This window comes from Prinia subflava, chromosome 13, assembly GCF_021018805.1.
Source record: "Prinia subflava isolate CZ2003 ecotype Zambia chromosome 13, Cam_Psub_1.2, whole genome shotgun sequence".
Taxonomy (NCBI): Eukaryota; Metazoa; Chordata; class Aves; order Passeriformes; family Cisticolidae; genus Prinia; species Prinia subflava.
Window position 1 is genome coordinate 4,138,900 of NC_086259.1, and position 26,877 is coordinate 4,165,776.

At 42.4% G+C, this 26,877-nt stretch overlaps 1 protein-coding gene across 1 annotated transcript; it reads left to right on the forward strand.

Moving 5' to 3' along the window:
* Window positions 1–744: 744 nt before the first annotated feature.
* LOC134557697 (uncharacterized) lies at window positions 745–5,845 on the forward strand. Its single transcript, XM_063410894.1, has 2 exons — window positions 745–881; window positions 4,271–5,845. The coding sequence occupies exon 2, from the start codon at window positions 4,283–4,285 to the stop codon at window positions 5,792–5,794; it is 1,512 nt and encodes a 503-aa protein (XP_063266964.1). The 5' UTR covers window positions 745–881; window positions 4,271–4,282; the 3' UTR covers window positions 5,795–5,845.
* Window positions 5,846–26,877: the final 21,032 nt, after the last annotated feature.

The window sequence follows — 26,877 nt, forward strand, 5'->3', positions numbered from 1 at the left end:
TGGGAGGAGAAGGTTCCTTCGAGTCCCCTCAAATTCAGGCACTGCTCATTCCACCAGCAGTTTTGCCTAGGGTGCGAGACCTGGCCTGCAAAGCCTTTTTCACGATGCAGCCTCGTGCACCCCTGCCGCCGTTCACCCAGATTAGGCAAGGGGACACAGAATCATTTGTAGATTTCGTGGACAAGATGACTAGGGCTTTAGAAATACAAGTAACGGACGGGCTCGCCCGTAAGAGAATTTTGGAGGAGATTGTTTTTGCTAATGCTAATAATGTGTGCAAACAAGCGATTTTAAGTCTCCCTCCAGAACCCCCACGGACTCTACAGGTGATGCTGCAAGTTTGCCAGCAAAAGGTCCCTTTCCTGCTTCAACATATGACCACCGCAAGCAAGCAGGGAACTCGGCAGGTGCATGCTGCGGAAGATGCGACTCCTCGTCGCCCACAGGCCCGCAAGCCGGCAGCGTCGAACCCAGCCAGAGCACGGGTCGAGTGCTACCTCTGCCATGAAAAAGGGCATTTTGTGAGCCAATGCCCGCATAACTTGCTGGCAAAGCCTCGGCCGCAGCAGGAGGACTCCGAACACAATTCAAAAAACTAGGGGGGGAGTGCGGGCCCACCCGGCATGATGACCCCAACAGGGTGGGCAGTGCAGAAGAGAAGGCAGTCAACGCCTTTGGGGGTCACTGGACCAAGACAACTATCTCGGACTGGCATTTCCTTCACCCTTCCCAGGAGGGAACTTTCCCGGACTTGACGTTAACACCATTTTGTAAACCTTACAGGTTGAGGCTCACTCACAGTGCACACCTCAGAGATACCAGCTGGTACCCAGTTCGCGTGGATTGCGAAGACCTTCTGGACTGGCCTTTTCAAAGGAAAGGTAAGTTCATTGTTGTTGGGGACTGTAAATACACTCCGCAAGACATTGAGGTATACCCGGGGACCTATAAAGGTGACCCCAGGTTCCTCAATGTCTGGCTGCGTTCCACTCATCCCCCAGCTTTCCACCCAAAGGGACAAATAGTGGCCCAGGCAATTCCACACACCAGGCCAGATCAGTATCAGGTTTACCCTGAGGAAAGGCCACTTTCAGTCAACGCAGTGCATCGGATCACAGAAGAAAAACCTATAATACAATGTACGATGTCCATTGGGGATGAGTCCGTTAATAAAGGTCTTCTTTTCGACACAGGAGCAGATGTCACGATCATTCCCACCCGGGAGTGGCCGTCACATTGGGCCTTGGAGGACGCGCCGGCGAATATCTCCGGAGTAGGGGGTTTTCAATCGGCTAAGAGATCAGCGCGCATGGTGAAATTCACGGGGCCGAAAGGGCAATTGGCATATACGCGCCCTTTCGTTTGCAAATATGAACGGCCCCTGCTTGGTAGGGAGCTCATGTCCCAATGGGGGGTCACAATTAGTATCCCAGACCCCCCTCAGGTTTTTTGCCTAGCGGTCACTGAGGAGCGCCCAATCCTCAAACTGAATTGGAAAACGGATAATCCAGTGTGGGTTGACCAGTGGCCGCTATCCAAGGAGAAATTAAAGGCGCTCGAGGAGCTCGTGGAGGAGCAGTTACAGAAGGGTAATATCGTGGAAACGAATTCCCCCTGGAACTCGCCCGTCTTCGTCATTCGAAAGAGTGACGGAAGGCGCTGGCGCCTCCTTCACGACCTTCGCCAAATTAATAACGTTATAGAGGACATGGGATCCCTCCAACCAGGAATGCCATCCCCTGCCATGCTGCCCCGAAATTGGAATCTGGCAGTTATTGATCTGAAGGATTGCTTCTTCCAAATTCCCCTACATCCGGATGACGCACCGCGTTTTGCCTTCTCGGTGCCTACCATCAACCGAGCGGCCCCAAGGAAGAGGTATCACTGGAGGGTTCTTCCCCAAGGTATGAAGAACTCCCCGGTGATGTGCCAGCTGTACGTCTCTTCCTTGCTGCGTCCTGTGCGCGCAGCCGCGGAGGAGGTTATCATCCACCATTACATGGATGATATCCTCATTTGCGCCCCAACAACAAGCGAACTAGATAGAGTCCTCACACGCGTAACAGATTTGTTAGTTGCTGCAGGGTTTGAGCTGCAAGCAGAGAAAATTCAGCGGATGCCACCCTGGAAATACCTGGGGCTGGAAATCGGACGGCGGACCATTGTTCCCCAAAAATTGGCTATCCGGACATCAGTCCGGACCCTTGCGGATGTCCATCGACTCTGCGGAGAGTTGAATTGGGTGAGGCCCTGGCTGGGTCTCTCCACGGAGGATCTAGCACCCCTCTTCGATTTATTGAAGGGGGGAGATGAGCTTAGCTCTCCCAGGGCGCTCACCGCGGAGGCAAGGAAAGCACTGGAGAAGGTACAACAGGCGTTGTCATCACGCCAGGCGCACAGATGTGACCCCGGCTTACCCTTTCGGTTCGTGGTGCTGGGTAAGCTCCCGCATCTTTTTGGGGTCATTTTTCAGTGGGATTCGAACACCACACAGCATGACACCAAGGGCCACGGGGGGAGAGATCCACTGCTGATCATAGAGTGGGTCTTTCTTAGCCACCACCGGCCCAAGAGACTTACGAGGCCACAAGAAATCATGGCTGAGCTGATCCGCAAGGCACGTACGCGCCTTTGCGAGTTGGCCGGTTGTGACTTTGAGTGCATCCATCTCCCCATCAAATTATCCTCGGGCCAGATCACCAAACCCATGTTGGAAACTCTGCTTCAAAATAATGAAGCTCTACAATTCGCTCTGGACTCTTTTACGGGCCAAATTTCAATTCATCGGCCGGCCCACAAATTGTTCAATCTGGATGGAAATTTTGAATTGGCATTGAGGAGTGTCCGAAGTGCAAAACCACTCCAGGCCTTGACCGTTTTTACAGACGCGTCCGGGGCTTCTCACAGGTCAGTGATGACCTGGGAGGATCCCGAAACTCAGCAGTGGGACAGTGATGTTGAAATCGTTGAGGGTTCGCCTCAAGTCGCTGAGTTGGCCGCAGTCGTCAGGGCATTAGAGAGATTTCCCGGACCGCTAAACATAGTTACCGACTCTGCCTATGTTACAGGGGTAGTGTCCAGAGCTGATCAGGCAGTATTACAGCAGGTTTCCAACGACGCGCTTTATGCGCAGCTCTCGAAACTTATAAAGCTTGTGTCCCACCGAGAGCACCCCTTCTACGTGATGCACACAAGGTCGCACACCGATTTGCCAGGGTTTGTTGCAGAGGGCAACAGGAGAGCAGATGCTCTCGCTGCTCCTGTGACAAAGACCCCACTGCCTGACATATTTCAACAGGCACAGCTCAGCCATGCTTTGTTCCATCAGAATGCACCAGCCCTGGTCCGCCGATTTCGTATCACCCGGCAACAGGCCAGGGCGATTGTGGCTTCGTGCCCATCGTGTCAATCCCACTCCGTGCCGACCATGCACGCCGGAGTCAATCCCAGAGGGCTGGGAAGTTGTGAAATCTGGCAGACCGACGTCACCCATGTGGCGGCGTTCGGGAGACTCCGGTACGTGCATGTGTCCGTTGATACCTTCTCAGGTGTAGTCTATGCCTCCGCACACGCAGGGGAGAAGGCCTCCCACGTCATCCAACACCTCATTCAGGCCTTCTCTTTCATGGGCATCCCCAAGGAAATTAAAACAGATAATGGCCCTGCGTATACTTCCAGGGAGCTTGCAGATTTCCTGCAGCAATGGGGAGTTGAGCATAAAACGGGCATCCCTCACTCCCCCACGGGTCAGGCCATTGTTGAAAGGACCCATCAGAACGTCAAACGGGTCCTTCAACAGCAAAGACCAGTCCTGAAGGTTGAGACTCCACCAATTAGATTGGCAAGGGCACTTTATGTGTTAAACTTCCTAAATTGTTCTTATGAAAAGCCAGATCCGCCAGTTGTGCGGCATTTTAATAGCAACCGCGACTGGGACCTGAGTGAGCAGCATCCGCCGGTAACCGTAAGGTTTCCCGAAACGGGGAAAGTGGAGGGCCCACTGACGCTTTTGACGTGGGGGCGCGGGTACGCCTGCGTCTCTACTGATGCCGGGCCGAAGTGGATACCCTCCAGATGGGTTAAACCGTATATTGAGAAAAAAACTAAAGTCCGGGAAAACGGAAAGCCCCAAGTCGCCTCTGCGGCTTTACGCCGCAGAAGGCGTGAGTCCAGTGACTCAGGGGAGGAGGAGAAGTCAGAAGGCTGGGAGGACCCCTTTTCCAGTGATTTCCCACTTTGTAACAATTTGTTTTTCTGAGTTTCTGTTTAGATCCGTCCAACCATGAGCGCCAAGACTGCCATCAGTTCAGCCGTCCTCTTCGCCAGTCTCCTGACCATCGCCCAGGCGTGGCTCGTCCCCCAGCCGCAACAGAACGTCTGGACTGTCTTGGCCAAATCACTGGGCCAAGACCACATATGTCTCAACCAAGCGAGTGCCGCGAATCCCATGGCATCCTGCCTCGTGGGGATCCCATTTAAAGATCGTGAGATGCCCAAGATGCTTCTAGGTTATGCTCAAAAACTTAGACAAGAAGCTGCTAAAATGGAGCATAACCTAAAGCATGCCCATTACATCGTCGCGTGGTACAATTATATTAAAAGTCTTCCAAAGTTAGAAAACGAGCCTCAGGAGCTGGAGCTTCTAGGTTCCGCCAGAGCCGAATCTTGTTTTCATATCCGCAACGACCACGTCCAGCGTCACCACCGTCATTTTGTCTCCTCCAAAGCCCATTTTAATACTCATTGGTGCAACGCTGTGTCCTTTAGTTATCCTCCAATCCCTCCTCAAAAATCAGCCCAAGTCTTTGCCCATCCCCGCCAGCTTCCCAGGGGAACATTCTTGATTTGCGGAGACCACGCATGGGCAGGTATCCCCTCTCACCTCTCCGGAGGCCCGTGCACCTTTGGGACCCTCGGATTGTTTTCACCCAACAAATCACAAATTTTGGATTGGGTTACACAAAATTCTACAAATGGTGCACATCTATTGGCACACTCTAGAAAGAAGAGAGAAGACTACTCTCTCAAAAAATTGGCAGACGATTGCGATGAGGAAATTATCCATTGGAGCAGATCTAAAGGCATCGCAATCACAGTATTTGCGCCGTGGGTCGCCATTGCTAAGACCCTTGGAGAATTAGGCCATTTGGAATGTTGGGTAGCTAAGCAATCCCGTTTGACTTCTAGGGCCCTATCAAACCTCCTGAAAGATGAGGAAATTACGAGGCAGGCAACCCTCCAGAATCGTGCAGCCATCGATTACCTCCTGCTCCTCCACGGTCACTCGTGTGAGGAGTTTGAGGGGCTCTGCTGCTTTAATTTGACATCTAGGGCCAAGGGGACTCGCGAGGCACTCAAACAAATGGAAAACATGATAGGAGACATCAAGCAAGAATACGGGGACTGGCTCAGTAATTTGTTCAAGGGATGGGGGATCTCGGGTTGGACGGGATCGATTCTTAAAACTGTTCTGTTAATTGTTTTTGTGCTTTTTGTTGCTATTGCCAGCCTTGGACTAATGAAAAAGATGTTGCAGAATTTGATTTCTTCCTCCACATCACCACCCAAAGCTGAAGTCCACCGAGTAGCCGTTGAAGTAGGCCCAGAAGCGTTCAAGGAAGAGGAGGAAAGCTTCGTTGATGAGGACGAGCAGGCTGAACAGCTTGAAATCACCGTAGAAGAAGTGCGCAGCCTTCCTCGAGAACAATGGCCTACTCAACAGCAGTGGTTTGCAGAATCATACCCACGTTCTGAACACCTGGTGGACCCCCCTCAATTCGGATATCTGAGATAGGACTCACAGGGTCAAAAATAAAAGAAAAGGGGGAGATGTGGTGGTGTGGATGGTTGGAATTTCCCCATTTCAGTATGTTAAACCTCAGTTGGACTCCACAAAGAAAGTTGGGACAGTGTAAGCAGGAACAAGCAGGTGCTGTGAAGGACTGTGACAAGGAAAAGAAGGACAGACGAGGGAGAGGATTTAAAGAGAGAGACTTAAGGAAAAAGGAGAGGGTGCTGAAAGAAGGATATAGGAAAGAAGGTTTTGAGGCAGAGAGAAGTTGAAAGATATATGGGTGGTTTACCAAGTAGGAAGGATTTAGATATGTGAAAAAGATGAAAGGCTGGTGGGTCCTATATTGTATGTTCTGCACAATGCTGTATGTTCTGCACACCCCCCCTTAATTGAAATTCATAAGTTGCTACATCCTCCCTACAAGTCCCTATTCCTAGCTCCCCTTGGTCACATGTTACCTTTTCCCCTCTTCCCGCCACTGTGTTATCCCTCCCCTATCCCCTAATTGGTTCAAGGCTTGCAACCCTTCCCCTTATCTCCCAAGTGTCAAGTTTCCATTGGTTGCCGCAAAGAGGAACTCCCATTTCTCCTCCCCTACCCCGAAAGCATATAAGCTGGTGCATTTCTTTGTTCGGTATCCAGTTCAGCCTGGTTCCACTTCGGTCTGGACAGTGCTCTGTTGGATTAAAGTTGTGGTTCCTCTGTCTGGCTGGCTGGATCCTCCTTTCTCGCTCTTAGCGCGTCGCTTCAGTTATCCTACTGCCGTTCAAGCCTCTCCCAGGGCCAAGAACCCACAGGGCTGACCCCTTCGTTCCGCTGAGGGGCAGCTCGGATTCCGCTTGCTCCGGTGCCTGGGCTGGCTCGGGGCGAAGCCAAGGGGCTTTAGTAGCGGCACCGCGACAAGTGGCGTGTTGAAGTGAATGCTAGGAGGCCCATTTCTTCAGAGAGAAATTATCTGGGAATATTTATAGTGACCGAGTGAGCAGGTGAGAGTACAGCCATTAAAATGTATTTAGATATTGCACTTTTGAATGTGTGGTTTGACACAGGGCAGCACAATCAATTTTCCCTGAAGCAAGGCAGAGGGAAGATGTCACATTTACTGTCGAAGAGCATCACTGTGCACTAAAATACTTGGATGGCACTAAAAGCACGCCTCACATTGAGCCAGGTAAATGCTGCTGCTGGTGATGAAGAACAGTCAGTTATGCTACCCATAATAAAAACAAGTTAGTCTCCATAGGCAGGAATTGGCTTTATAAATCCGTGGGAAGCAGCTCAGTGTTTCTCACGTTGTCAGGCAGTGTAAGGCTGGAAAAGGCAAACAGCAAAGCTCTCCCAACGAGGGAAGCTTTGTGGCCAGCAGTAAATGGCAACGCTGGGACACAGGCAGCTGTTAAAGAGGCGTGCTCTGAAACACTGAACTGCATTATTCATGGTGACACTAACTACCACAGACTGCTCCACACGCTGAAGGTACCAAGGCACTGCCACGCAGCTGGGGCTCTCTTCAGAGGAGTTCAAGGGACAGCAGAGGAGTGTGATGCCCTGTAGAAAATATTTAGCTAAACAGTTTTGCTGCAGGAAAGAGACACAACTGGAGGCTTTTTGTTCAAGTGCTGAGGTGGTTTGGGGAGTACAAAAAGTGAAAAGCTGAGGTAAAAATTAAAACTTAGACTTTTACTAGGAATTGTTAGCAGAAGGGGAAAAATGACCTTATGAGGACAGAGCTGGGGAAATTTGGAGTGGTAGGATGGGAACGAGGTTATAAGGACACTTACAGTATTAGGCACAGCACAGAGCCATGAAGTAATGCTTAGGTTAATAAATACCTGTGTACTTCACAACTGTCACTAGAAGGTTTTGTTGTATGAATTAGACAACTGGGAGAATCCACACTCATTTTTATTTTAGTCACAACCTGAGCATTAATGAGTGTCAAGAGAGGGGGAGGAATCCCCCTCCTAATTATGGTTTAGTGTGTTTGACTTTTGAGAAGAATCTCAACATTTCAGTAACTCAGCTATGCCTCAACTGCCTGCTAGGAACAAATATTCACCATAACCAAGCATTCACTGAAGACAGTGTTGACCTGTGGCATTTGCCAGTCATTTTTCAGTCTCGTTCAAGCTTAGGGATTGATTTCTGATTAAATTTTTAATCAACACAAATATTATACATAAAATCAACGATTGGAAGGTTGCCTTTAGCTCCTGTGCATGCACTGTCGTGATTCCTTTCATAAGGTGCACACATGAACTGTTGTGTTGGAATTGTGCTCAGTGACGGGAGCTGGGGATGGATTGCTTGGGAAGAGAGCTAAGGGCCTCTCCATAAGCAGACAAAAGTGATGTGGACTTTATTTAACCATATTTCAAAACATTAATAATTTTTCATCTTCTAGTTTAATGTTGCTGGGTTTAGTTATGTGGTTGTTTTTTTCTTTTGTTTGTTTTTTTTAGTTGTTGCAGTTAAATGACTGACCTTGGGATGGTGATGCTTTTAATAAGTACCAACAGTAATACTTAGGTAGGAGGTTTATTTTATAAAAATCATTGTTATTTTCTCTGCTGACTTGCTCTATAAAATAAGTTACTGTATCAGAACAGGTAAGAAGAGCTATTCTTCTTCTAGTTGTACTTTTTCTTGTCTAAGATGCAAACAGTGCTCAAACTGGAATTCTAATGGATAATTGACCCTAGTCACTAATTAATAAAAATAACTTATGTGGCGAGATTCCAGTTGGTTCCACTTAAACCAGCAGATTGTGCATTTTCATCTTATTTTCTTCCATGCTTAATCCTTAAACTTATACTGAGGTGCTTTTTTTATCAAAGCAAACATCTCTGGAGCTGAAGAGTTATGTAAGGATGAACTGTCTTGGTCTTCCAAATTTTACTTTAACTATTCCAATTGATGAGTGGGAAGCATGTGAAAAAGCTGGAAGTAGACCAGAGGTGTCACTCTGCTTTTAAAAATAAATTAGAATTATTCAGTCAAAGAAGCTGTCTACTCACAGATACTGTAGTAAGAGTACTTCCCAGTAGTGAGTTCCAGCTTCTTGAAGGCTTTTGGTGGGAATTCCTGCAAATAGGTCCCAGAAAACATTTGCAAAATTGTTCCTGTGAACTACAGCAACACTTTTCTCCAGCATTCTGGAGCTGGGTTGATTCTAAACTAAGAGGCCAGGCAACAGTTTCCAGGGAATCTTTGTTCATGCTCACGTGAAGCAACTCATTTGTGGTGATGAGTAGTGTGCACGTGAAAATTTGTTTTGTTTATATGGGTGGAAACTCACCACCTTCCCCAGAATTTACAGATTCTACAAACCAAACAAATTCCTCTACTTTGGAAAATTTCCAGTAGTCAATGGTAACCAAACCATGATAATGGTAATATGGTAAAGAGTAAAAATGGTAATATAGGGAGATGTTGATAAAGCTCCTTGTTCAGAGAGTATGGAATCTAAGGGTAGGAAAGCAGAGGAAATGGAAATATTTGCTTTGTGCCTGACTGCTGTCATTGCAAAGTGCTGAAATTTTCCTCCTCTTATTGATATCAAGCAAACTTTTTTGCAAAGAAATAAGATATTAAGATTGTGGAACTTTATTCTTAGGTAAAAACTTGGAGACACTTAATCTAGAGGAGGGGAGAAGAGCAAAGCCTTGCATTGGGCTTGTAAATGGTATTTTCTGGACGAAGCAGAAGCTGGTATTGACTCTCTTCATCTTGATGGTATCTGAATGAAATTTCTGCTGTTTTCAAGTCTGATTTTTGGAATGACCCAGTTTATGTTATCTTTTGTCTGAAGGAACTCCACTCATTCACTTTGCCTGTCTTCCATCAATCTTCATGATGAAACTAGAGGGAAACTTAACCTGGATCACAGCATTGTGAGGGTCTGATGCCACAGATATCTTTAATATCTCGTTGAGTAGATGATAAGGAAAGATTGAGATGAGGAAAGATTTTCAGTTCCTATATGGCCACAGATGACCAAAGTAGTTCAAAACTAATATATGTGGCACTCCTTAAGCATCTAGAAGGTTCTGTATGTGCTACCAATTGATTTCTCATTTCTTTTGTTCTGTTTAAAGACTGCAGAAGTCTTCAAATGGAAATTGTACTAGATTTGTCACTTAGACTCTTAAAACACTGGAAAATATAACTTGGATTTTTTATAAAGTCTTGGAAAGTGTCTGTGAAGGCTGAAATCCAAACCTGGCAGCCAGGAGGCTGCTTCTGTCTGTTACTTCTACAATGGCTGCCTGAGAGATGCCCAGGAAGCCAAAGATCTTTTTGTTATCCTAGAATTCTTTCTTTCATCAGTTTATTTAAAAGAGTTTTAGCTATAAGATTGATTTAAAAACTCAGGGTGCTCAGAGCTGGAAGTATTCTGTTAATTTTAGCACTGATTTAGGTGTCTTTGGTATTCAGCTGTTTGTAAAAGTAGGCTGGGCATGACTATACTGAAATAATTAGATATTGTAGAGACTTCCATATGTTTTAGTTACTTTTACAGGAAAATAATTTGTTGGTTGCCTTTATATTTAAAAATTTGTCAATTGGTTGCAAGAGAAACCTTCTTAAAATATTGGAACTAGATGATCTCTAAAGTCTCTTCCAGTCTGAGCCATTCCATGATATATGGATGAACATTGGTTAGTGAGGGCACATTTAAGCAGATTATATGTTCACTGAGCACTCAAACCCTACGCTGAATGGATGTCCAGCTTGTTCAAGCTCCTTGTTAAACTGTTAAAGCATACATTACATACAAGTGGAACAGATTATGTAGAGAATTCTATTGTTGCTAAAATAATGGTGGATTAATCACATAGGAACTCAATTATGTCTTGTATTTCATAGATTTCTGCCTTGTATCATCAGTTCATGAATATTTGATATGCCAAGCATGCTTCATTGAAATAACTAATTGCAAATGCTGTGATTTATTGAACAGACCTTACTGGAGTTTTAATAGAAATATCCATTCCAAAGTAATTTGAACACAGATTGTGTGTTTGCTTTTCAGAAATCCAATCCAGTATAATAAATTTGCTGCTTTAATTGCATATTAACCTTTGAGAAATCATACCTCTGGGAAAGCCTCCTACTGGAATATACACTTTCTGAATTTGGTGCTGACACACTTGCAGGCAACTGCTGTGGCACAAAAGAATAATTTGCAGATCTGATCATGCTGCATCCAGACCCTTTAGTCTGTGGGCATTTGCATAAGGCCTCAACTTCTAACAAAGCTGGCTCCAGACTGAGTTATGTGGTAACATTTATCATCTGTTTATGAGCAGGGATAAGAAGGCCTTAACCTCCACCTGGGACCTAAAGAACCTCATGGATTTTCTTTGCTGGGAGCTCTCTTTTTGTCAGGCTTCATTAAGATTTTCAGATTAAACCTCTGTCTCAAATAGGGGGAAAAAATAATGTTGCATTTGATTAAAAGCACATGAACATTCTTGAGCCTTGCCTGCAGGAAACAAGGAAACTCTGGAGTCTTGACAAACATGTAGGATTCTGCTGTCGGCCACCTGGCTTTTGTAACAAGGTAAAAGAGAGGCTCCAGCAGCAGGAATGGGAAGAGGATTTCTCTTTAAAGACCAGGGGACCTAGAACTGACTTTGAACTTTGGAGAGAGGTCCTATTGATGCCTTGGGAGGGCTGAGCTGGAACAGAGACTGGACAGAGCTGGAGAATAAAATAGGGATTTATTGAAAGGCCTTTAAGGACACACCTTGGGCAGGACAAGAGCCTGGCCAGGGCTACACCCAAGGTGGACCAAAAATGGTCACAAAATGCATGACCAGTCATGACATCTCACACTTTTATAAGTTTTGGTCCATTTGCATATTGGGGTTTAATTGTCCAGTTACAGTTTCAGGTTGTGAGGTCTCATCCTTCTTGTTCCTCCCTCCAGCCCACCCTTGTTTGTGCTTTTGGGTCTGAAAGTTGTCCTTGGTCTTCAGCAGGAAAAGGATTTGTTTTGTGTCCCTGCTCTGTGAAGAGCTGAGTGTGACTGTGAGCTCAGAGCTGCACCCCTGGGCAGCACAGAATCTGAAAACATGAAAGATAAAACTTAAGGCGTCACTATCTCTTTGGCCTCTATCAAAGGCAGTGTCAGTGGAAATTTGATGCTGCATTTATGCCCTTGAAGGTCTCAAAGGTCTCTGACTCCTGTAACCCTGTGGAACTCAGGATTTAGGTTGCTGCAAGATCATTTCATTAAGTGTGGACATAATGTTTGAGGAAAGTCCTCTTTTTTCTTGCTGGATACAGAGATACTCAAATACTGCTTTTTATGCTGTTTAATGGTGAAACTGCTGTTAATTGCAGTGACATGCAGATTATGCTTATTATAAAATTTACCATCACTGTGAGCAGACATCAGTATTTTAATTCTTCCTCCACCTAACTGAATTGAGATACTGTTGGTGTGAACCTGGACATCACTCTGATTTGGGGTGGCAAACAGTCACTCTCCATGGAGCAGACTTTGTTACAGTAAAAAAAAGAGACACAATAGGTTAATTTCATAAGGTGTTTGTTGGGGTTTTTCCTGAGTTTTTTGCTTCAATTCCCAACAATGTACAATGATTTTTGAAGGAGTCATCCAGAAAGCCAGGAACATTTTTTTTCTGGTTGTAGGTGTTAAAGTGTGAACTGGTTAATTTTATAAGATTTTAAATGCTTTTTTAACTTGCTACTACTGAAAGTTCATGGGTTTACTCTGCTAGTCTCATTATTTTTTTTTTTTAACTATGAGGACAAAACTAACAATTAATTTACTGAACTAATTATCCAGGGGGATGTGGAGAAGGGATGTTGTCATTAATGTGTTTTACCCCTTCATTCTTCCTTTCTGATGAGTGAAAGGCACTTGGTGGGGCCTGGAGATAAAACATGAAAGGTGCAGCTACAAATGTTGATATTAGAAGGACATGTGGGTGTGAGTGGTTGATTCTTTACACTTCCTGTAAGTAAAATTAATAATAATAATAATTTTAAAAATGAATGAAAAACTATTCAAAACCACATGAAAATTATTCTAAAATATCACAGGCAAGGGGACAAAAAATCAAAATATCAACCATATCTTTATTGATACTGGTTATCCTGTGAGGATTCAAGTTTGGAGACAGATAAAATCGAGGTGAGCCATTGCTGTTTGTCCTACCCATGAAATGGGGTGCATTTTGAGAAGGCAGAGAGGTGGAGGGGGGTCAGCTGAAAAGGGGATTGTTAAAAGAGAGGGGACACTGAAAGCTCCACTCTGAAGTTCTCATAGTGGATTTTCTGAGGTATTATGTTCTGGTATATAAGTGAGATCTTTTTCATAATTTTTTGGTGCTAATCCTGGCCCCTTCTCAATGTAAAAACTGGGCTAATGTGTCAGAAGCAAAAGTACCACTGACTAAAGAATCTGCAAGCTTGTCATTCTATGGTTATTAAATACATTTAATTAAGAGTAATTATAAAGAAACTTCATTTGATTATTGGTTGAACGTGTGCCTATTGTGGCAGAATACATAAAGATAAATCTATTTGGCATGTAATTAATTCAAACTAGAAAGCCAGTAGGTGCATGACCACATTTCTATTGTTAGACTGAATTTCTGAGGATAATTAATATAACCATTTAATTAGCATTTAACCACGTATCTAAAAATTATGAGCTACTAAACTTGTTAATTAATTTGTTGCAAATATTAGTTAAATAATGATTAAATATCTGAAGACTTTTGATCAGTTTTTAAGTTCAAATGTTGAGCAAGTTTACAGTTGCATGATGTCATATAATTCCAGGTTACTCAAATGCAATGAAGAATGTTGTTAGCTGTTAAAATTTAGATCAGATGTCTGAAAATCTGTTTTTTGTTTTCAAAGTTTTCTGAAAATTGATGGTCTGTGTAACCCTGGAGCGAAACAGTTGTGGGCTAAAGGGGATGGCAAGAGGAGGAGGAGAAGGTTGAACCTCCTTTTCTACAGTAAAAGAGAAGGGGTCTCTTGTTGGATTGTTGTTCCTAGGACAGACATTCAGCATTCAGACCCCAAGATTTGGATTGTGTCTGTCAGAAGCAACTGAACTGTGTGCTCCCTGACCCCTGGGAAAGGTAATTTCTGTTGGTGTGAGATGCTTTGTGCCTTCTCTGGAATGTTCTCCTGACAGTTTAGCCTGGTGAGGTTTGTGCTGGAACTGCATTTCGTGCTCTTGCTGCTCCTTTGGGGAGGGGGAGAGATCTGCACATCTGATCACCATCACCTGAGGTGAATGGCTCATAGCCTCTGTTTTCTTGACTATTCCATCAGTGTTATTCAAAGTGGAATTGCTTGAGCCTCAGAGATCAATTATGCCAGGATGTGACACAGCCTGGCACACCTAGCAAGGCTTGGAAACCTCATTTGAGGGCTTAGTTGAGAATTAGGCAGAGAGAAGGCTTAAACTTGAAATGTTTTTGTTCAAAGATGAATGGAACTCATCCTTCTTCATAACTTGTTGCAAACTTTATATTGATTCATTATATTCTATCCAGCAAGAAATCCTATTTATAGATCCTATATTGACTTCTGCAGCAGGCAAGCAGCTCCATTATTTATCTAATTGAAACATCTCTGTTTTGCCATCCTGTGATAGAGTCAGAACAGTAAAGTTCATTAAAGCAACAAAGCAAACCTTTTAAAAAGGGAACACAAGAATAAATGAAAAAGATCTGGCAACTGTGCATGATTGAGTTTAAAGGCCAGATTCTTTTGATAATATTTTTTCTTTAGGCATTAGATTGCATTTTCCCTCTTTGCCCTTTCCCACTTTTTTTCTTGATGACAATAGCACCTTCCTTACGTAATTTTGCAGCTTCATGGGTATTAACTTCCTAGTCTGAAAATCTCCAAATCTTTTTGTTTGCATTTATCTCAAAAGTGGAATGTGTGGCTCCAGTCTGAGGTGCCTCTGTGAAGGTTTTTAGCTCACTGCCAGCTGGTTGAAGAGACACTGGGCAAGTTTAAAGGGAAAACAGTAACATGGTAAATGAGGCAAAGTTAATTTTTCATTAGAAAATTGTATAAAATGATGAGCTGAGCAGCAGAGCACAGATGATGAGTATCTGTCTCTACTCCTGCATTAAATCTGTTGCTTAAAGGGTTTTTTTTGAGAGGCTCCTGTTGTACAGGTCATTGTAGATCCTGGTCAGGAGAGCTCCATCACTGTCTTCCAGAGCAGGACTCTATTCCAGAACTTCTCTCTGTGCCAGGAGAATATTCAGGTGCAGCTCGATGGTAGCAGAGGTTCAAGGCATAATGGCCCAAGAAATTTTTGTTTTTTCTAACATGAGCAGCAGCTTTGTGTTTTGGCTTTAGCTGTTGCAGACTTTTTTTAGATGAGCCTGGTAATGAAACACTTCTAAAATTTGAGAGATTTCTTTGCCTGGAGTAGGATATCAGTGTGTGAAATGCCTTTATTTTTATTTACTGCCTCAGGCAGTAAAGTAGAATTGTAGCTCTATGTTTTTTCCCTGATGGTTTGCATGCCACATCCTGAAAAATCTCTCTTACGAGAGAGAAGTGGGAAAAGAAATTTGGCATCCTGGAACAGTTTCTTTCCTTTTGCTGGTATTTAAGGAAACTTCAGGTGGCACAGTGATATGTGCTGGGCCCTGGTGTCACAGCAAAATTTCAGCTGTAGTGTTCCATATTTGTTCTGTGTTTTGGTGGGGGTTTTCTTACCCTGCAGATGTGGTTGTTGGTTTGTCCTAGGGTGCACCTGAGGATTGGACTCCCCCCTGGTTAAGATCCACTGTCTTGCAGCAAGAAGCAGTGCAAGGTGTGCATTGCCAGTGGCTCCTTGCACTGGGTGCCATTTATTTCTGGTGGTAGAAGAAATCACAGCATCAACAGCTTTTTGTGTGTGTGCACACAGTCATTTTTCTTTTGTTTTCCTAATTTTTGAGAAACACAGAGCCATGGGGTGGCCTGAGTTGGGAGAGACTTTAAAGCTCATTCCAAGTTCCCGTGGGCAGGGACACCTTCCACAAGGACAGGCTGCTCCAAGCCCCATCCAACCTGGAAATGAAAATCTGCTTTACTTTAACAGAAAGACTGGGAGTGTGTTATCACAAAATACCTGTGCTCCAACCTTCTACTTGTGGGATTCTGGGTTGTTATAAAATTTCTGCCAAAGATGGAGTTGCTAGGTGCAGTAATATTGTATTTCGTCCTTTCCAATCTTATTTATAATGAAATGAAGTTATGCTGAAATATTTTCAGTGAAAGGGAATATGAACTTTTTTGTAAGTTAGAAATACTGAGGATTTTTATTTTTATGTGGAAACTGAAGTCTCAGTAGCAAAAGTCACTACTGTGTTCTATAAACTTCAGTAGAGAGCTAATTTATGTTCTCATTCTTACATATCTTTAATCACTGAGAATACAGGTTTTCCTTTATATTTTTTAATCTTGTTTTTGTCTTTTCCAAAGGGTTGGAATTTTTTTTACCCTTTCCAATTTTTTGTCTTATGTTCAACCCCTTTACATGCCTCCTCTCTTTTGTTAGCTGTATTCCATGTTGTCCACTTCCTGAACTACTGTGATGCTCCTGTACTCTTCCTGCTGAAACAATAGAGAGGCAATGATGGGCTAAAAGAAATGAATAATATTTAGTGCTTTCCACATAAGAGCTGCTGAAATTGCACCAGAGAAAGTTGTGAAAAAGGGAGAATGGTGTCTGTTCTGTGTGATGTCACTGCTGATGATAAAATAAGGTGTCAAGGCTTATTTTCAATCAGGAAATACTTGAGTAGTTGTGTTGTGGCTTTTCCTGGCTCCAGTGGGTTGCATTGTGAAATCTGCAAAGCAGAGAGGGGTGGTGCTCTCTGTAAATGCCAGACAAGCACTTGATGCTGGTTTTGGTGAAAGTCAGAGAATACTTTTCATGTGTACATATATATGAATATGCCAATTCTCACACAGAAAGCTGTAACCTAATCTGGCACTCCAAAAATAGCAAGCTTTTGTAAAAGTGCTGTGTTTTATATTTATTTCTGCATGTTGGGCTGTGATTTTGTGGGAAAATTATCCAAGTCTGGAAGCAATTTGGCAATTTTCTGGGAATTCTACCTCTAGAGCATGCAGGAGTCAGGATCCTTGGGTCAGTCTAATGCCATGTATATAACATATGCATTCCTGCCTTGGGTATCTGATCCTAACATCAATCCTAGCATCAGCTCCAGAGCTGCCTGGGCATGGCTGATTCTTTTATCTTAATTCAGTTTCTAGTTATCATGTCTACAATTTTGTTGCTTCTTTGTTTTGTTTTTTTTTGGGGTTTTTTTTTGGTTTTTTTTTGGAAAACCTGAAAAATGCAGGGGTTAAGATTGTCTAAATATCTCTTTCTAGATGGACCAATAAGGATTCTGACTAACAGGTTTTTGTTCTTAATTCAGTACCATGTAAATTCAAGGTAACCAGGGAAACCAAGAGCTTGCTATCCTTATATACTTTGCAGAGAGTGCTTTCTGGAAATAGTGTTCTCCAATCTGTCATGATCAGTATTCTTTGGGAACACAATAAATGACAATAACACAGGTAAGAAGCAAGAAGACAGAATCATCTTATTGTGCAAGTAATCATGCAGTGCTCAAAACTTTTCGTTTTGTCACAGATTTACTGGGGGCACTGGAAAATTACTAGATTTAAGAAAAAAACCTGCTGAATGCATGGTAAAGTAGGGTGTGTCACAAATTCAGCCTCTTTGAGCAGTAGCACGGGTGCCTGGAGAGATGCAAATAAAAATGCTCTTCATTAGGAATCAGCTCTATCCCTAAATTTAGGTGCAGCAGCAAACATGCACTCTGCTTTTTTTCTGTGGGTTTCCTCACACCTGGTGCTGCAGACTTTGCACATGGGAGCCAAGAGGGGCAGATGCTTCACTTTTTTTCCCACATGGAGTTGTAGAGCAGATCCTCCTTCCCTCCTGAATTTAGTGTGGCAGAAACCAGGGGTGAGTATGGCCACGTGGGGTCTTGATAAGGAGGGCAGGATGGATAATAAATCCCCAAAGCAGGGGCCCTGTACAGGGTGGTGTTGCTGACTTTACATCTCTGGGATGCTTTGTGGTCCCTGGGCGAGCAGAAATGTGTTCTCAAAGTGGGCAGATCTGTGCATATAATAAAGTGTAAGCATTTGTTGTGTCAGAAACATAGACATAAAGTGCACTCGTGCTTAGATGTTGGTCTAAATTCAGATTCTCCCTAATCAGTAATGCCAAACCAGTAGTAACTTTGATTTTTTTTTTTTTTTTTGAGGTTGTGGTGTATGATTAACAAGTAAAAGAAGAAATCTTTACCTACTTTTAGACACAAGCTTTTTGTTTAATATATTATTCCTGAACAGCCAGAGGGTTTTTATTTTTTGTGGTCGACTTCAGGAATGGCCTTCACCATGTAGGTAGTGTTGCTTCCAGAACAGTGGCAAACTCACTTCTGTGTGGTTATATATGACATACATTTAGATTTCCATATTTCTGCTGTTATCAGATAGGTGCTGTACTGTCTCTAAAATTAATTGTGAATCCTATGAAGATATGTAGAAAATGTTTCAAAACAAATTAAAAATTAACGACAAACCAGGTTGGATTTTTCATTTGTGGCTTGTATTATTTCACCTCCAGAAAACTAGAAGCCATCAAAGAAAGCAAGCATTAGATTCTAATTTGGAGTGACTTACTGAAGGAAAATAATCACTAAAAAGCTGTAATGATATTTTCTGACAGCTCCCTAATTCTTACATGTTGCTAGTAAAAGCTGCATCAAGCCAGCTGAGAGCCCTGACTCTCACCTAAGTTGAAGAAATGCATGGCCTGTGATCATTTAGAAGAAATGATACTTTTAAAAACACAGCTGGAGATGGTTTCTGGTTGTTTTCTTGGGGATTTCTTTTGTTCTTGCAGCATGTGGTAGAATCACAGCTGCTAGTTCTGCCATTCATATTCTGTTGCATCCATTGCCCAACAGCAATAAAGAATAAGTAGGCAAAAATAGTGAGTCTTACTCATATTGTAATTGAAAAGAAAATCCAATACTACTCAGTGATTCAGTTCATTGTTTCTGTATGTGCCAATCAATGTCTTAGGTATACCAAAATGAGGGATTTATTCTTTCATTTTAAATTGCCTTCATTTGTTAAAAAATAAGAGGTTAAAAAGGGTCTGTGAAGTTAATTCCCCATGTGGAATTGCTGTAAATTATGACAGCAGTAAGTAGGAAACATGTTTTTTCATTAATCTAATATTAATGAAAGGCCACCTTCTCTCAGAGTCTTGCTACCTTTGTTCATGTTTAATAGATGTGTTTGCACTATTTGAAGTCTTCATTTGCATCTGAAGATGCAAAGGGGGAGCACCCTTCAGTAGTGTGTAATGATCTTTTCTTTTGACCAGCAAATCAGGGACCAAAGAAAGAATTTGAGAACTGAAGTCACACCCATCGTGTCAGAAAGCTACAAGTTGCTTAATTAACTGCTGAAAAGATTGCTGTTCTCCGTGGTTCGTGTAAATTCCAGTCAGATCCACTGAGCTGAGCTGGGCAGGACAGCGTAACCCAAGACACAGTGCACAACCAGACTTAAAAGTGAGCTCCAAATTCTATCCAGAGTGGGAAAAGTCTGGGATGTGGCTGCACATCTGAATCTATTTTATTACCTGTATTTAGCATTGGGCAACAGAGCTGGGGAAGGGAATGGAGCCCCAGCAGGGGCTGAGGGAGCTGGGAAGGGGCTCAGCCTGGAGAAAAGGAGGCTCAGGGGGACCTTGTGGCTCTGCACAGCTCCTGACAGGAGGGGACAGCCGGGGGGGTCGGGCTGTGGGAACAGGGAACAGGGACAGGAGGAGAGGGAACGGCCTCAGGCTGGGCCAGGGGAGGCTCAGCTTGGGCAGCAGCAGGAATTTGTGCATGGAAAGGGAGCTCAGGCCTTGGCAGGGGCTGCCCAGGGAGGTTTGGAGTGCCCATCCCTGGAGGTGTCCCAGGAAGGGCTGGAGGTGGCCCTGAGGGCTCTGGGCTGGGGACAAGGTGGGCACAGCTGGGACTCCACGGGCTGGGAGGGCTTCTCCAACATTGCTGGTTCTCTGACATGAGGTGCATTTTATATATGCAACAGACAAAGCAACAATTTTATGTACTAGGTAGTAAAATGGTAGAATAATCACTTTATTAGCACTCTTGCACAGGAGCATTGTTTGCTTTTTTGCCCCATATATATCTGAAACAATTACAAAGCAACTTGGAAATCTGCTTGGGTGTTTTTAAAGCACAGGAAATGGAAAAACACAGCTTCTTGAAATCCTTTCCTACCCAGTTTCTGTGATTCTGTTATTGTGGCTGACATCCACACAGTACTCTGCTGCTGTTAGGATAATTAGAGCATTTAGGTTTATTAGTGCATTACCTAAAGGCCAATTAACGTCTTGTAGCATATGAAGGGTACTTTAGATGCCGGTAGTTTTTTCTTGATGCACTTCTTAATAATTTTCTTGTGCTGTGTCTCTGCAGGTGCTCTAAATGACCTGTTGGTAAGAGGTGGGTGCATTATTGTGCAGTGGGTTTGGACTTGTCATGTGGGGCTTTGAACAAGGGGCACAGAAATGTGCCACTCTCTATCCCACTGGATGTGCAGTTGGAGCAGGGGGTTGATATTCCTTTTGGGAATATGATATGGGTTGATATTCCTTTTGGGAAGGCATTCCCTATTTATTTCCAAGCTGCAGTCAGAAATGGTGTATTTTGTTTACAGAGTTACTCATCCCATCATAAGTGGTGTCTTCATTTTTAAAGTGTTGATAAAAGATAAAATCTTGACCTTTTAAAGGAGACTTCTTAGTCAGCTTAGTGAATTTATTTATACACTTTGGTGTATCAGAAATAAGTGATGGCAACATTCTTTGCAATAACAAACAAAATGAGAGCTTTGCAACAGTTTCCCATGTTTTTCCAAGGTATATTGACTTGACACAAACCAGCCTCCACAAGTACTTGTCACACAGGAAAATGCCACATCATTACTGCCTTTTACTCCCCAAGCTGTACTTCCCTTTTTATTATGTGTAATGTTCTGGTATTTCAATCTATATTTTAAATAAAAAGAAGTAATATAAATACACATGTCAAATATTAAATCTTTCTTATGTAAATTTCTGTTAAAGTATGATTTTTTTAACTAGGTTTGGGACTTCCTGCACTTGTTTGCCATTGGATTTTGAGAATTAATAATGCTAATTTTGAGGTAAGACTTGATGTGTTATGTAGGAAACCTTGTCTAAGTGAAAACACACTCTAAAAGAAATAAAATGCTAAACACAAGCCTGTAATTTGTTTAATAAATCACATTTGTAGCAATTTTACAAATCATCAGTCCTGTAGAGAAGAAATCAGCCATGCCTTTTTCAGATGGCATGTTAAATTGTGTCTATTTTTTTAGCCAAACCACCACATTTTTTGCATTTCACCCCTTCAGATTCCCATTCCTGGGGCAAACTGGAGTATAAAGAACACAATTTTACAGGCTTGATGAAGGAAAAGTGCTGCAGTGCCCTAAAGAAAAGCTCCCTGACAGGTGCCCCAGGTTTTCCTTTATGGGGAGGAGGATTATCCTGTGCTGTCCTGTGATGTGGTTGGGAATGGTGCTCCAAGGAAACAAGAGCACACTTTTGATGCCTTAAGTTTTAGCTTTCATGTTTTCAGATTCTGTGCTGCCCAGGGGTGCAGTTCTGAGCTCACATTCAGGGTCACTCAGCTCTGCACAGAGCAGGGAGACAAAACAAATCCTTTTCCTGCTGAAGACCAAGGACAACTTTCAGACCCAAAAACACAAACAAGGGTGGCTGAAGAGATGAACAAGAAGGATGGAACCTCACAACCTGGAGCTGTAACTGGACAATTAAACCCCAATATACAAATGGAGCAAAACTTATAAAAGTGTGAGACCTCGTGACTGGTCAGCCATTTGTTTTGTGACCATGTTGGGCCCACCTTGGGTGTAGCCCTGGCCAGGCTCTTGTCCTGCCCAAGGTGTATCCTAAAAGCCTCTCAATAAATCCCTGCTTTATTCTCTTATCTCTGTCCAGTCTCTGTTAGAGCTCAGCTTTCCCAAGGCATCACCTGGAGTAATGTTGGTGGCTCTAAATCTTTGGGGCCAATAGAGATCTCAGCAAAGGTTTTCGTAGGAACATTGTGTGCATTCAGCTTCCTGCAGGTAACACAGAGGGAATTTAAGAAATATATTGTGCAAAACAACAACAGCAGAGATTATTTTAATAATGTTGGTAAGATGAAATTTAGTCACATGTCAGAAAACCCAGAACAAGGACAGCTACCATGTAAAGAAATTTTTAGCCATATCCAGTGCAATGTTTTACACTTAGCCTGCATTTCCAGGTGTCTGCTAGTCAGTAGAAAACCCTTCTTGTGAGTCACAGACCTGACCCTTTGACTGGATTTGTTTTGTAAGATAAAATTTTATGTTGCTCACCTCATCATAAACAGGAGGGTTGAACCACAGAGATATACAACAAATCCTGGTGAGTGGAATCATAGGTCTTGCTGTTACAGATATCCTTGTGATATGAGTAAACAAAAATGTTCTAAAGCATGTGAAGGAAAAATAAAAACAACTTGAAGCTGAAAACTGTGATTGGAGAGGTGGGTTGTGTTTCTGTGTACTGAGAATTAAAGGCAGCATAGAGGAAGTGAGAGAGGAGGTGCTGCATTGTCCCCTGGGACTGAAGGAGACCCTGGGAGCTGTAATGAGGCACCAGAGCTGTGATAGCAGGTGATAAACTGTAAAGTGGAATATTAACTTCCTGGGATTTGAATAGAATCAGACCGAGTGAATAATGAGGCATTTCAGTAACAAGCGAGTGGTTGGTGTTTGAGCCGAGCCCTGTGAGTTCCAATAAAACATCCAGTTAAATTTGATCTCTCTACTTAAAAGAGAGGGAGTAGGGGGGGAAGGAAAAAGAAAACTCTGCAGAAACCACCAAACACCAGACAAGCAAAACAGCCAAGTTCTTTGTTGTAGGCAAAGGAAAACAACCATTTTCACAGGATTCTACACCTGTACCATCCTGCCTTGGAGAAGAACCATAAAACTGTGGCTGGATCTTTTTTTTTCTTTAAGTGATGCCTTAAGTTTTATCTTTCATGTTTTTCAGATTCTGTGTGCCTAGGGGTGTAGATCTGAGCTCTAGGGGTAAAAAATATGAGATCATATTAAGTGTTGGTGAGCTCTCTTCATAGATCAGGTAGAAAAAACAAATCCTTTTCCTGCTGGAGACCAAGGACAACTTTCAGGCCCAAAAGCACAAACAAGGGTGGGCTGGAGGGAGGAACAAGAAGGATGGGACCTCACAACCTGGAGCTGTAATTGGACAGTTAAACCGCAATATGCAAATGGAGCAAAACTTATAAAAGTGTGAGACATCGTGACCATTTGTCCATTTTGGGTCCATTTTGGGTCCACCTTGGGTGTAGCCCTGGCCAGGCTCTTGTCCTGCCTCAGGTGAAGCCTGGAGGCCTTTCTATAAATCCCTACTTTATTCTCTAGCTCTGTCCAGTCTCTGTTCCAGCTCAGCCTTCCCAAGGCATCATATGCAGCAGCTAAGCATACTCATATTCACTTGAAAAATGAACCAACAACTTTCTGTAGCTGTTAGTTGTGTGTTCCATGAAGATATCCTCAGCTTTGCCTTTTCCAGCTGGGTAATTTGCACTGGGTTAACTCTCCTGTGTGTTCCCCTGGTCTGTGGTTTGTCACAGCAGACCACTGTGCTTCCTTTGGAGCCATTTCACCATCCTAATTAAATTTGTGATTAGGCTTATTTGGCTGTTATTTGCTTCAGAGAATCAAACGTCTGAGAGTTTGGTGTCTGCTCATGAGTGCACTAAAAGTAACTGCTTTAATTAAACAAAAAAAAAAATGAAGTTTCTTCTGTGGTTTGAAGTGCAAACATTATTACCAACTTCACCAGTCACTGCTTATTTTAATAGAGAGGTATAACTGCTACAGTAAATGCTTAACTCCAAATTGTACATTCTTATAAAGGAGACCTGTTCAGTGGGAGTTCTTTGTGTCTCATGGTAAAGGTTGAAAAATTCCTTGAAAATGTAGACTGAAGTAAAAGTTGTAATTTTTTTGGTTGAAGTTGATTTTTGCTTTGAATGGAAATGTCTTAACTGTTCTCTTAAAAACTCTCTGAAAACTGTCTCACTTATGTTTTGAGGTGGTTTTCTCAGCCCTTGATGTTTCATTTTAGAAAAATAAGGAGGCTTTTTTTAATACTAACTCTATTTTAATACCTCTCTAAAATTTTCAGAAGAAGTATTTCAAAAATCCTTGTTGTCTTAAAACACTTATAAATTGATTATTCAAGAGATATTTCCCAGATCTGGCTTGAGGCTCAGCTATTTGCATTCAGCTGCACTGTGAGCAACTTGAAATTGTAATAATTTTTTTAAAATGGAAACAAATAAATCCATATTCTGAAGGAGTAGAGAAACAATTCTAATGTTCATTTGGTTTAAGGGATGGAAAGAAACAGAATGTGCAGTTATTGAAAAGAGCTGTTTATTCATAAAGTTATGCTCCTAGGAGCTCACTGAAGCCCATATAGTATTTATCCATCTCTATATGGGATTTATCTATTTCTTGCAATTGAGTTTTGAAGTGATAATATTATGTTTGTGATAATATTGTGCAGAGGACTGGAATTTGGGTTAATGGTGAGGACAGTCCTTAACCCGAACTGCAGACTGAGGCAAAGCTGTGGAGAGCTGAAGAGTGGCTCCGAGGATGGCAAAGCACTCGAGGAGGAGGCTGGAGAAAATGATTGCTGTGCCCCAGACATGTTGCTCAGTTTGGCATCTAACACTTTCACAAAGACAAATAAGTTCTATAATAGCCACTTCAAGAGATGGAGCACAGCATGCAGATTAAGACGTGTTTAAACACTGAATTTAAATATGCAAATCACGGGCTGAACATAAACTGCTGCTTCTACTTTTGTGTGGGCTTGTTTAGCCTAAAAACACACAATAGGCTGTGATGAATCAGTGCACCCAAGGCTGGAGTTGGGTGCTCCTGCAAGACCCTGGCAGTGTGTTAGGATAAGGATCTCTGCTGAACAGGGGCACAGGGCCTTGAGAAAGGGTCCTTCCTGCTTGTTTCCTTTTTTTCAAGGAATTTATCAAGCCACGAGATGTCAGAATCCCTGCTCCCCTGCCTCAGCCCTAGCTTTTGGCCTGTAGCTTGTTTTGTGCTCCTAATGTCAGGATTTTATCAGAAATTTCACATTCAGTAGCTGTATTTTAGCAATAGAAATAAATCAATAAGTGTTTTAATTTTGATAAATGGATTTTTCTGACCATTCTATTCTATTGAGTTTCTATTGAAATGACTGGTACTCTAAGTACAAAGATCTCTGCATCAATTGAATTTCCTTCAAGATTTCCCTGAGGAGGCGATTCTTTCCCCTTGTAATGAAAACAGTGCCTTGGGAAAGCCAAAGAGATTGTTTGGTCCTCAAAAAGGGTTTTTGAAAGGAGTCCCTTTCACTTTGCAGTGCAGAGCCATGATCAGGAGTAAATGTCTTCCAGGAATAGAAGCAGCACTGCAGGTATTGGCTAAATATTTTTAGCCAATAGGAATAAAATAGAGAAATAAAACCAAATACTTCTTTGCAAGCCGAGTGCTGTTTATTAATCCAGAGTTTTCCATGTGTTACCAGATGTTTAATTTACCATGTCAGCTCTTGACATTTTTCTGATAAGTATGAAAGATAAATCTATCACATTTTTTCTTTTTAACTGCAATTGCATTTTCAGCATAGCATGCACTGAAATAATAGATTGCTTAGCAAAGTAAACATATGAAAATGGTGTTTAGAATTTCTGTGTAAGCAGTAATTAGGGAACTGCTTGTCAGTTTTAGAGCATTGTGAAATATTATGGCATATTGTGACTTTATTTCTACAGAATCTGTTACATACCTGTCACGTTAATTCAACTAAAAAGCATTCTTTATGACAATTCATATAATATCATAAAGGCAGCCAGTCATGTTTGTAACCAAATCATTGCATGTCTCACTGTTCAAATTAAATTGGAAAGGAAAAAGAGGGTGCAAGAAGATTAAGCTCAGTATAAAACACCATTTTAAAGGATGCAGATTTTAGTTTGCAATTCCTTTTGCAATCAAAAAATTCTTAAGATGTGAACTTGCCTAATTAGACACATCTACAGGAATTAATATTTTGTCTATTGTTGACAGAAGTGATCACATGAACCACAACAAAATATCTAGAACTCATGAAAAAATGTAAAACCTTTATTATTGTTCAATTCTTACAGAGCAAGATGGATTTTTACATTTATTCAGTGACTCTGACTTGTTAATTCTTTGCTGGTCCACATTTACTGTTGACCAAAGTGGACTGGTGGCTGTTACCTCATCTCATAACAAGATGTAAGGTAACTTTTATGTAACTAGGATTAATTTTTTTCTAGGCAGTTGGATGGATCCCTGCAAGTTGTGTGCTACTGGGAATTATCTAAGGTTTGAAACACGAACTTTACTTCCTGTCCTTGTGAACTGCAGGCTACACAAATGAGAAGAAAGGATCCTTTATTTTGTAGTTTGGTCATTTAAGTTTTGGTTGTTTTGCATTTTTTTTAAGCTTTTTCAGGCACTGCTTGGAAGAAATCCAGTTTGTGTGATTGGTACCTCAAGCCTATCTCTTGACAATAAATATGATTTGGTCTTATCTGTGCATTTTATTTGTTTTGTTTCCATCATTTCCAGTTGTTTTTAGCAGTCTGTACATTTCTCAAACAGCCCCAGGTGTCAGCTCAAGCATTTTTACTTGGGTATATCTGTGTCATCTTATCTCCTAGGGCAGGGGCAATGAAAGGGTTTACAACATTTCTGGGAAGTGGATGTTTTGGAAAAGTGGGCTTGCAATCTCTCAAGCTACTTTAAATAAGTTATTTGACTTTGCTGTGTCCTCACAACGTGCTGGAGTTGAATTA

What these genes read in the sequence shown, in the direction of transcription:
- LOC134557697 (XM_063410894.1), top strand. Translation starts at nt 4,283, where the DNA reads ATGAGCGCCAAGACTGCCATCAGTTCAGCCGTCCTCTTCGCCAGTCTC.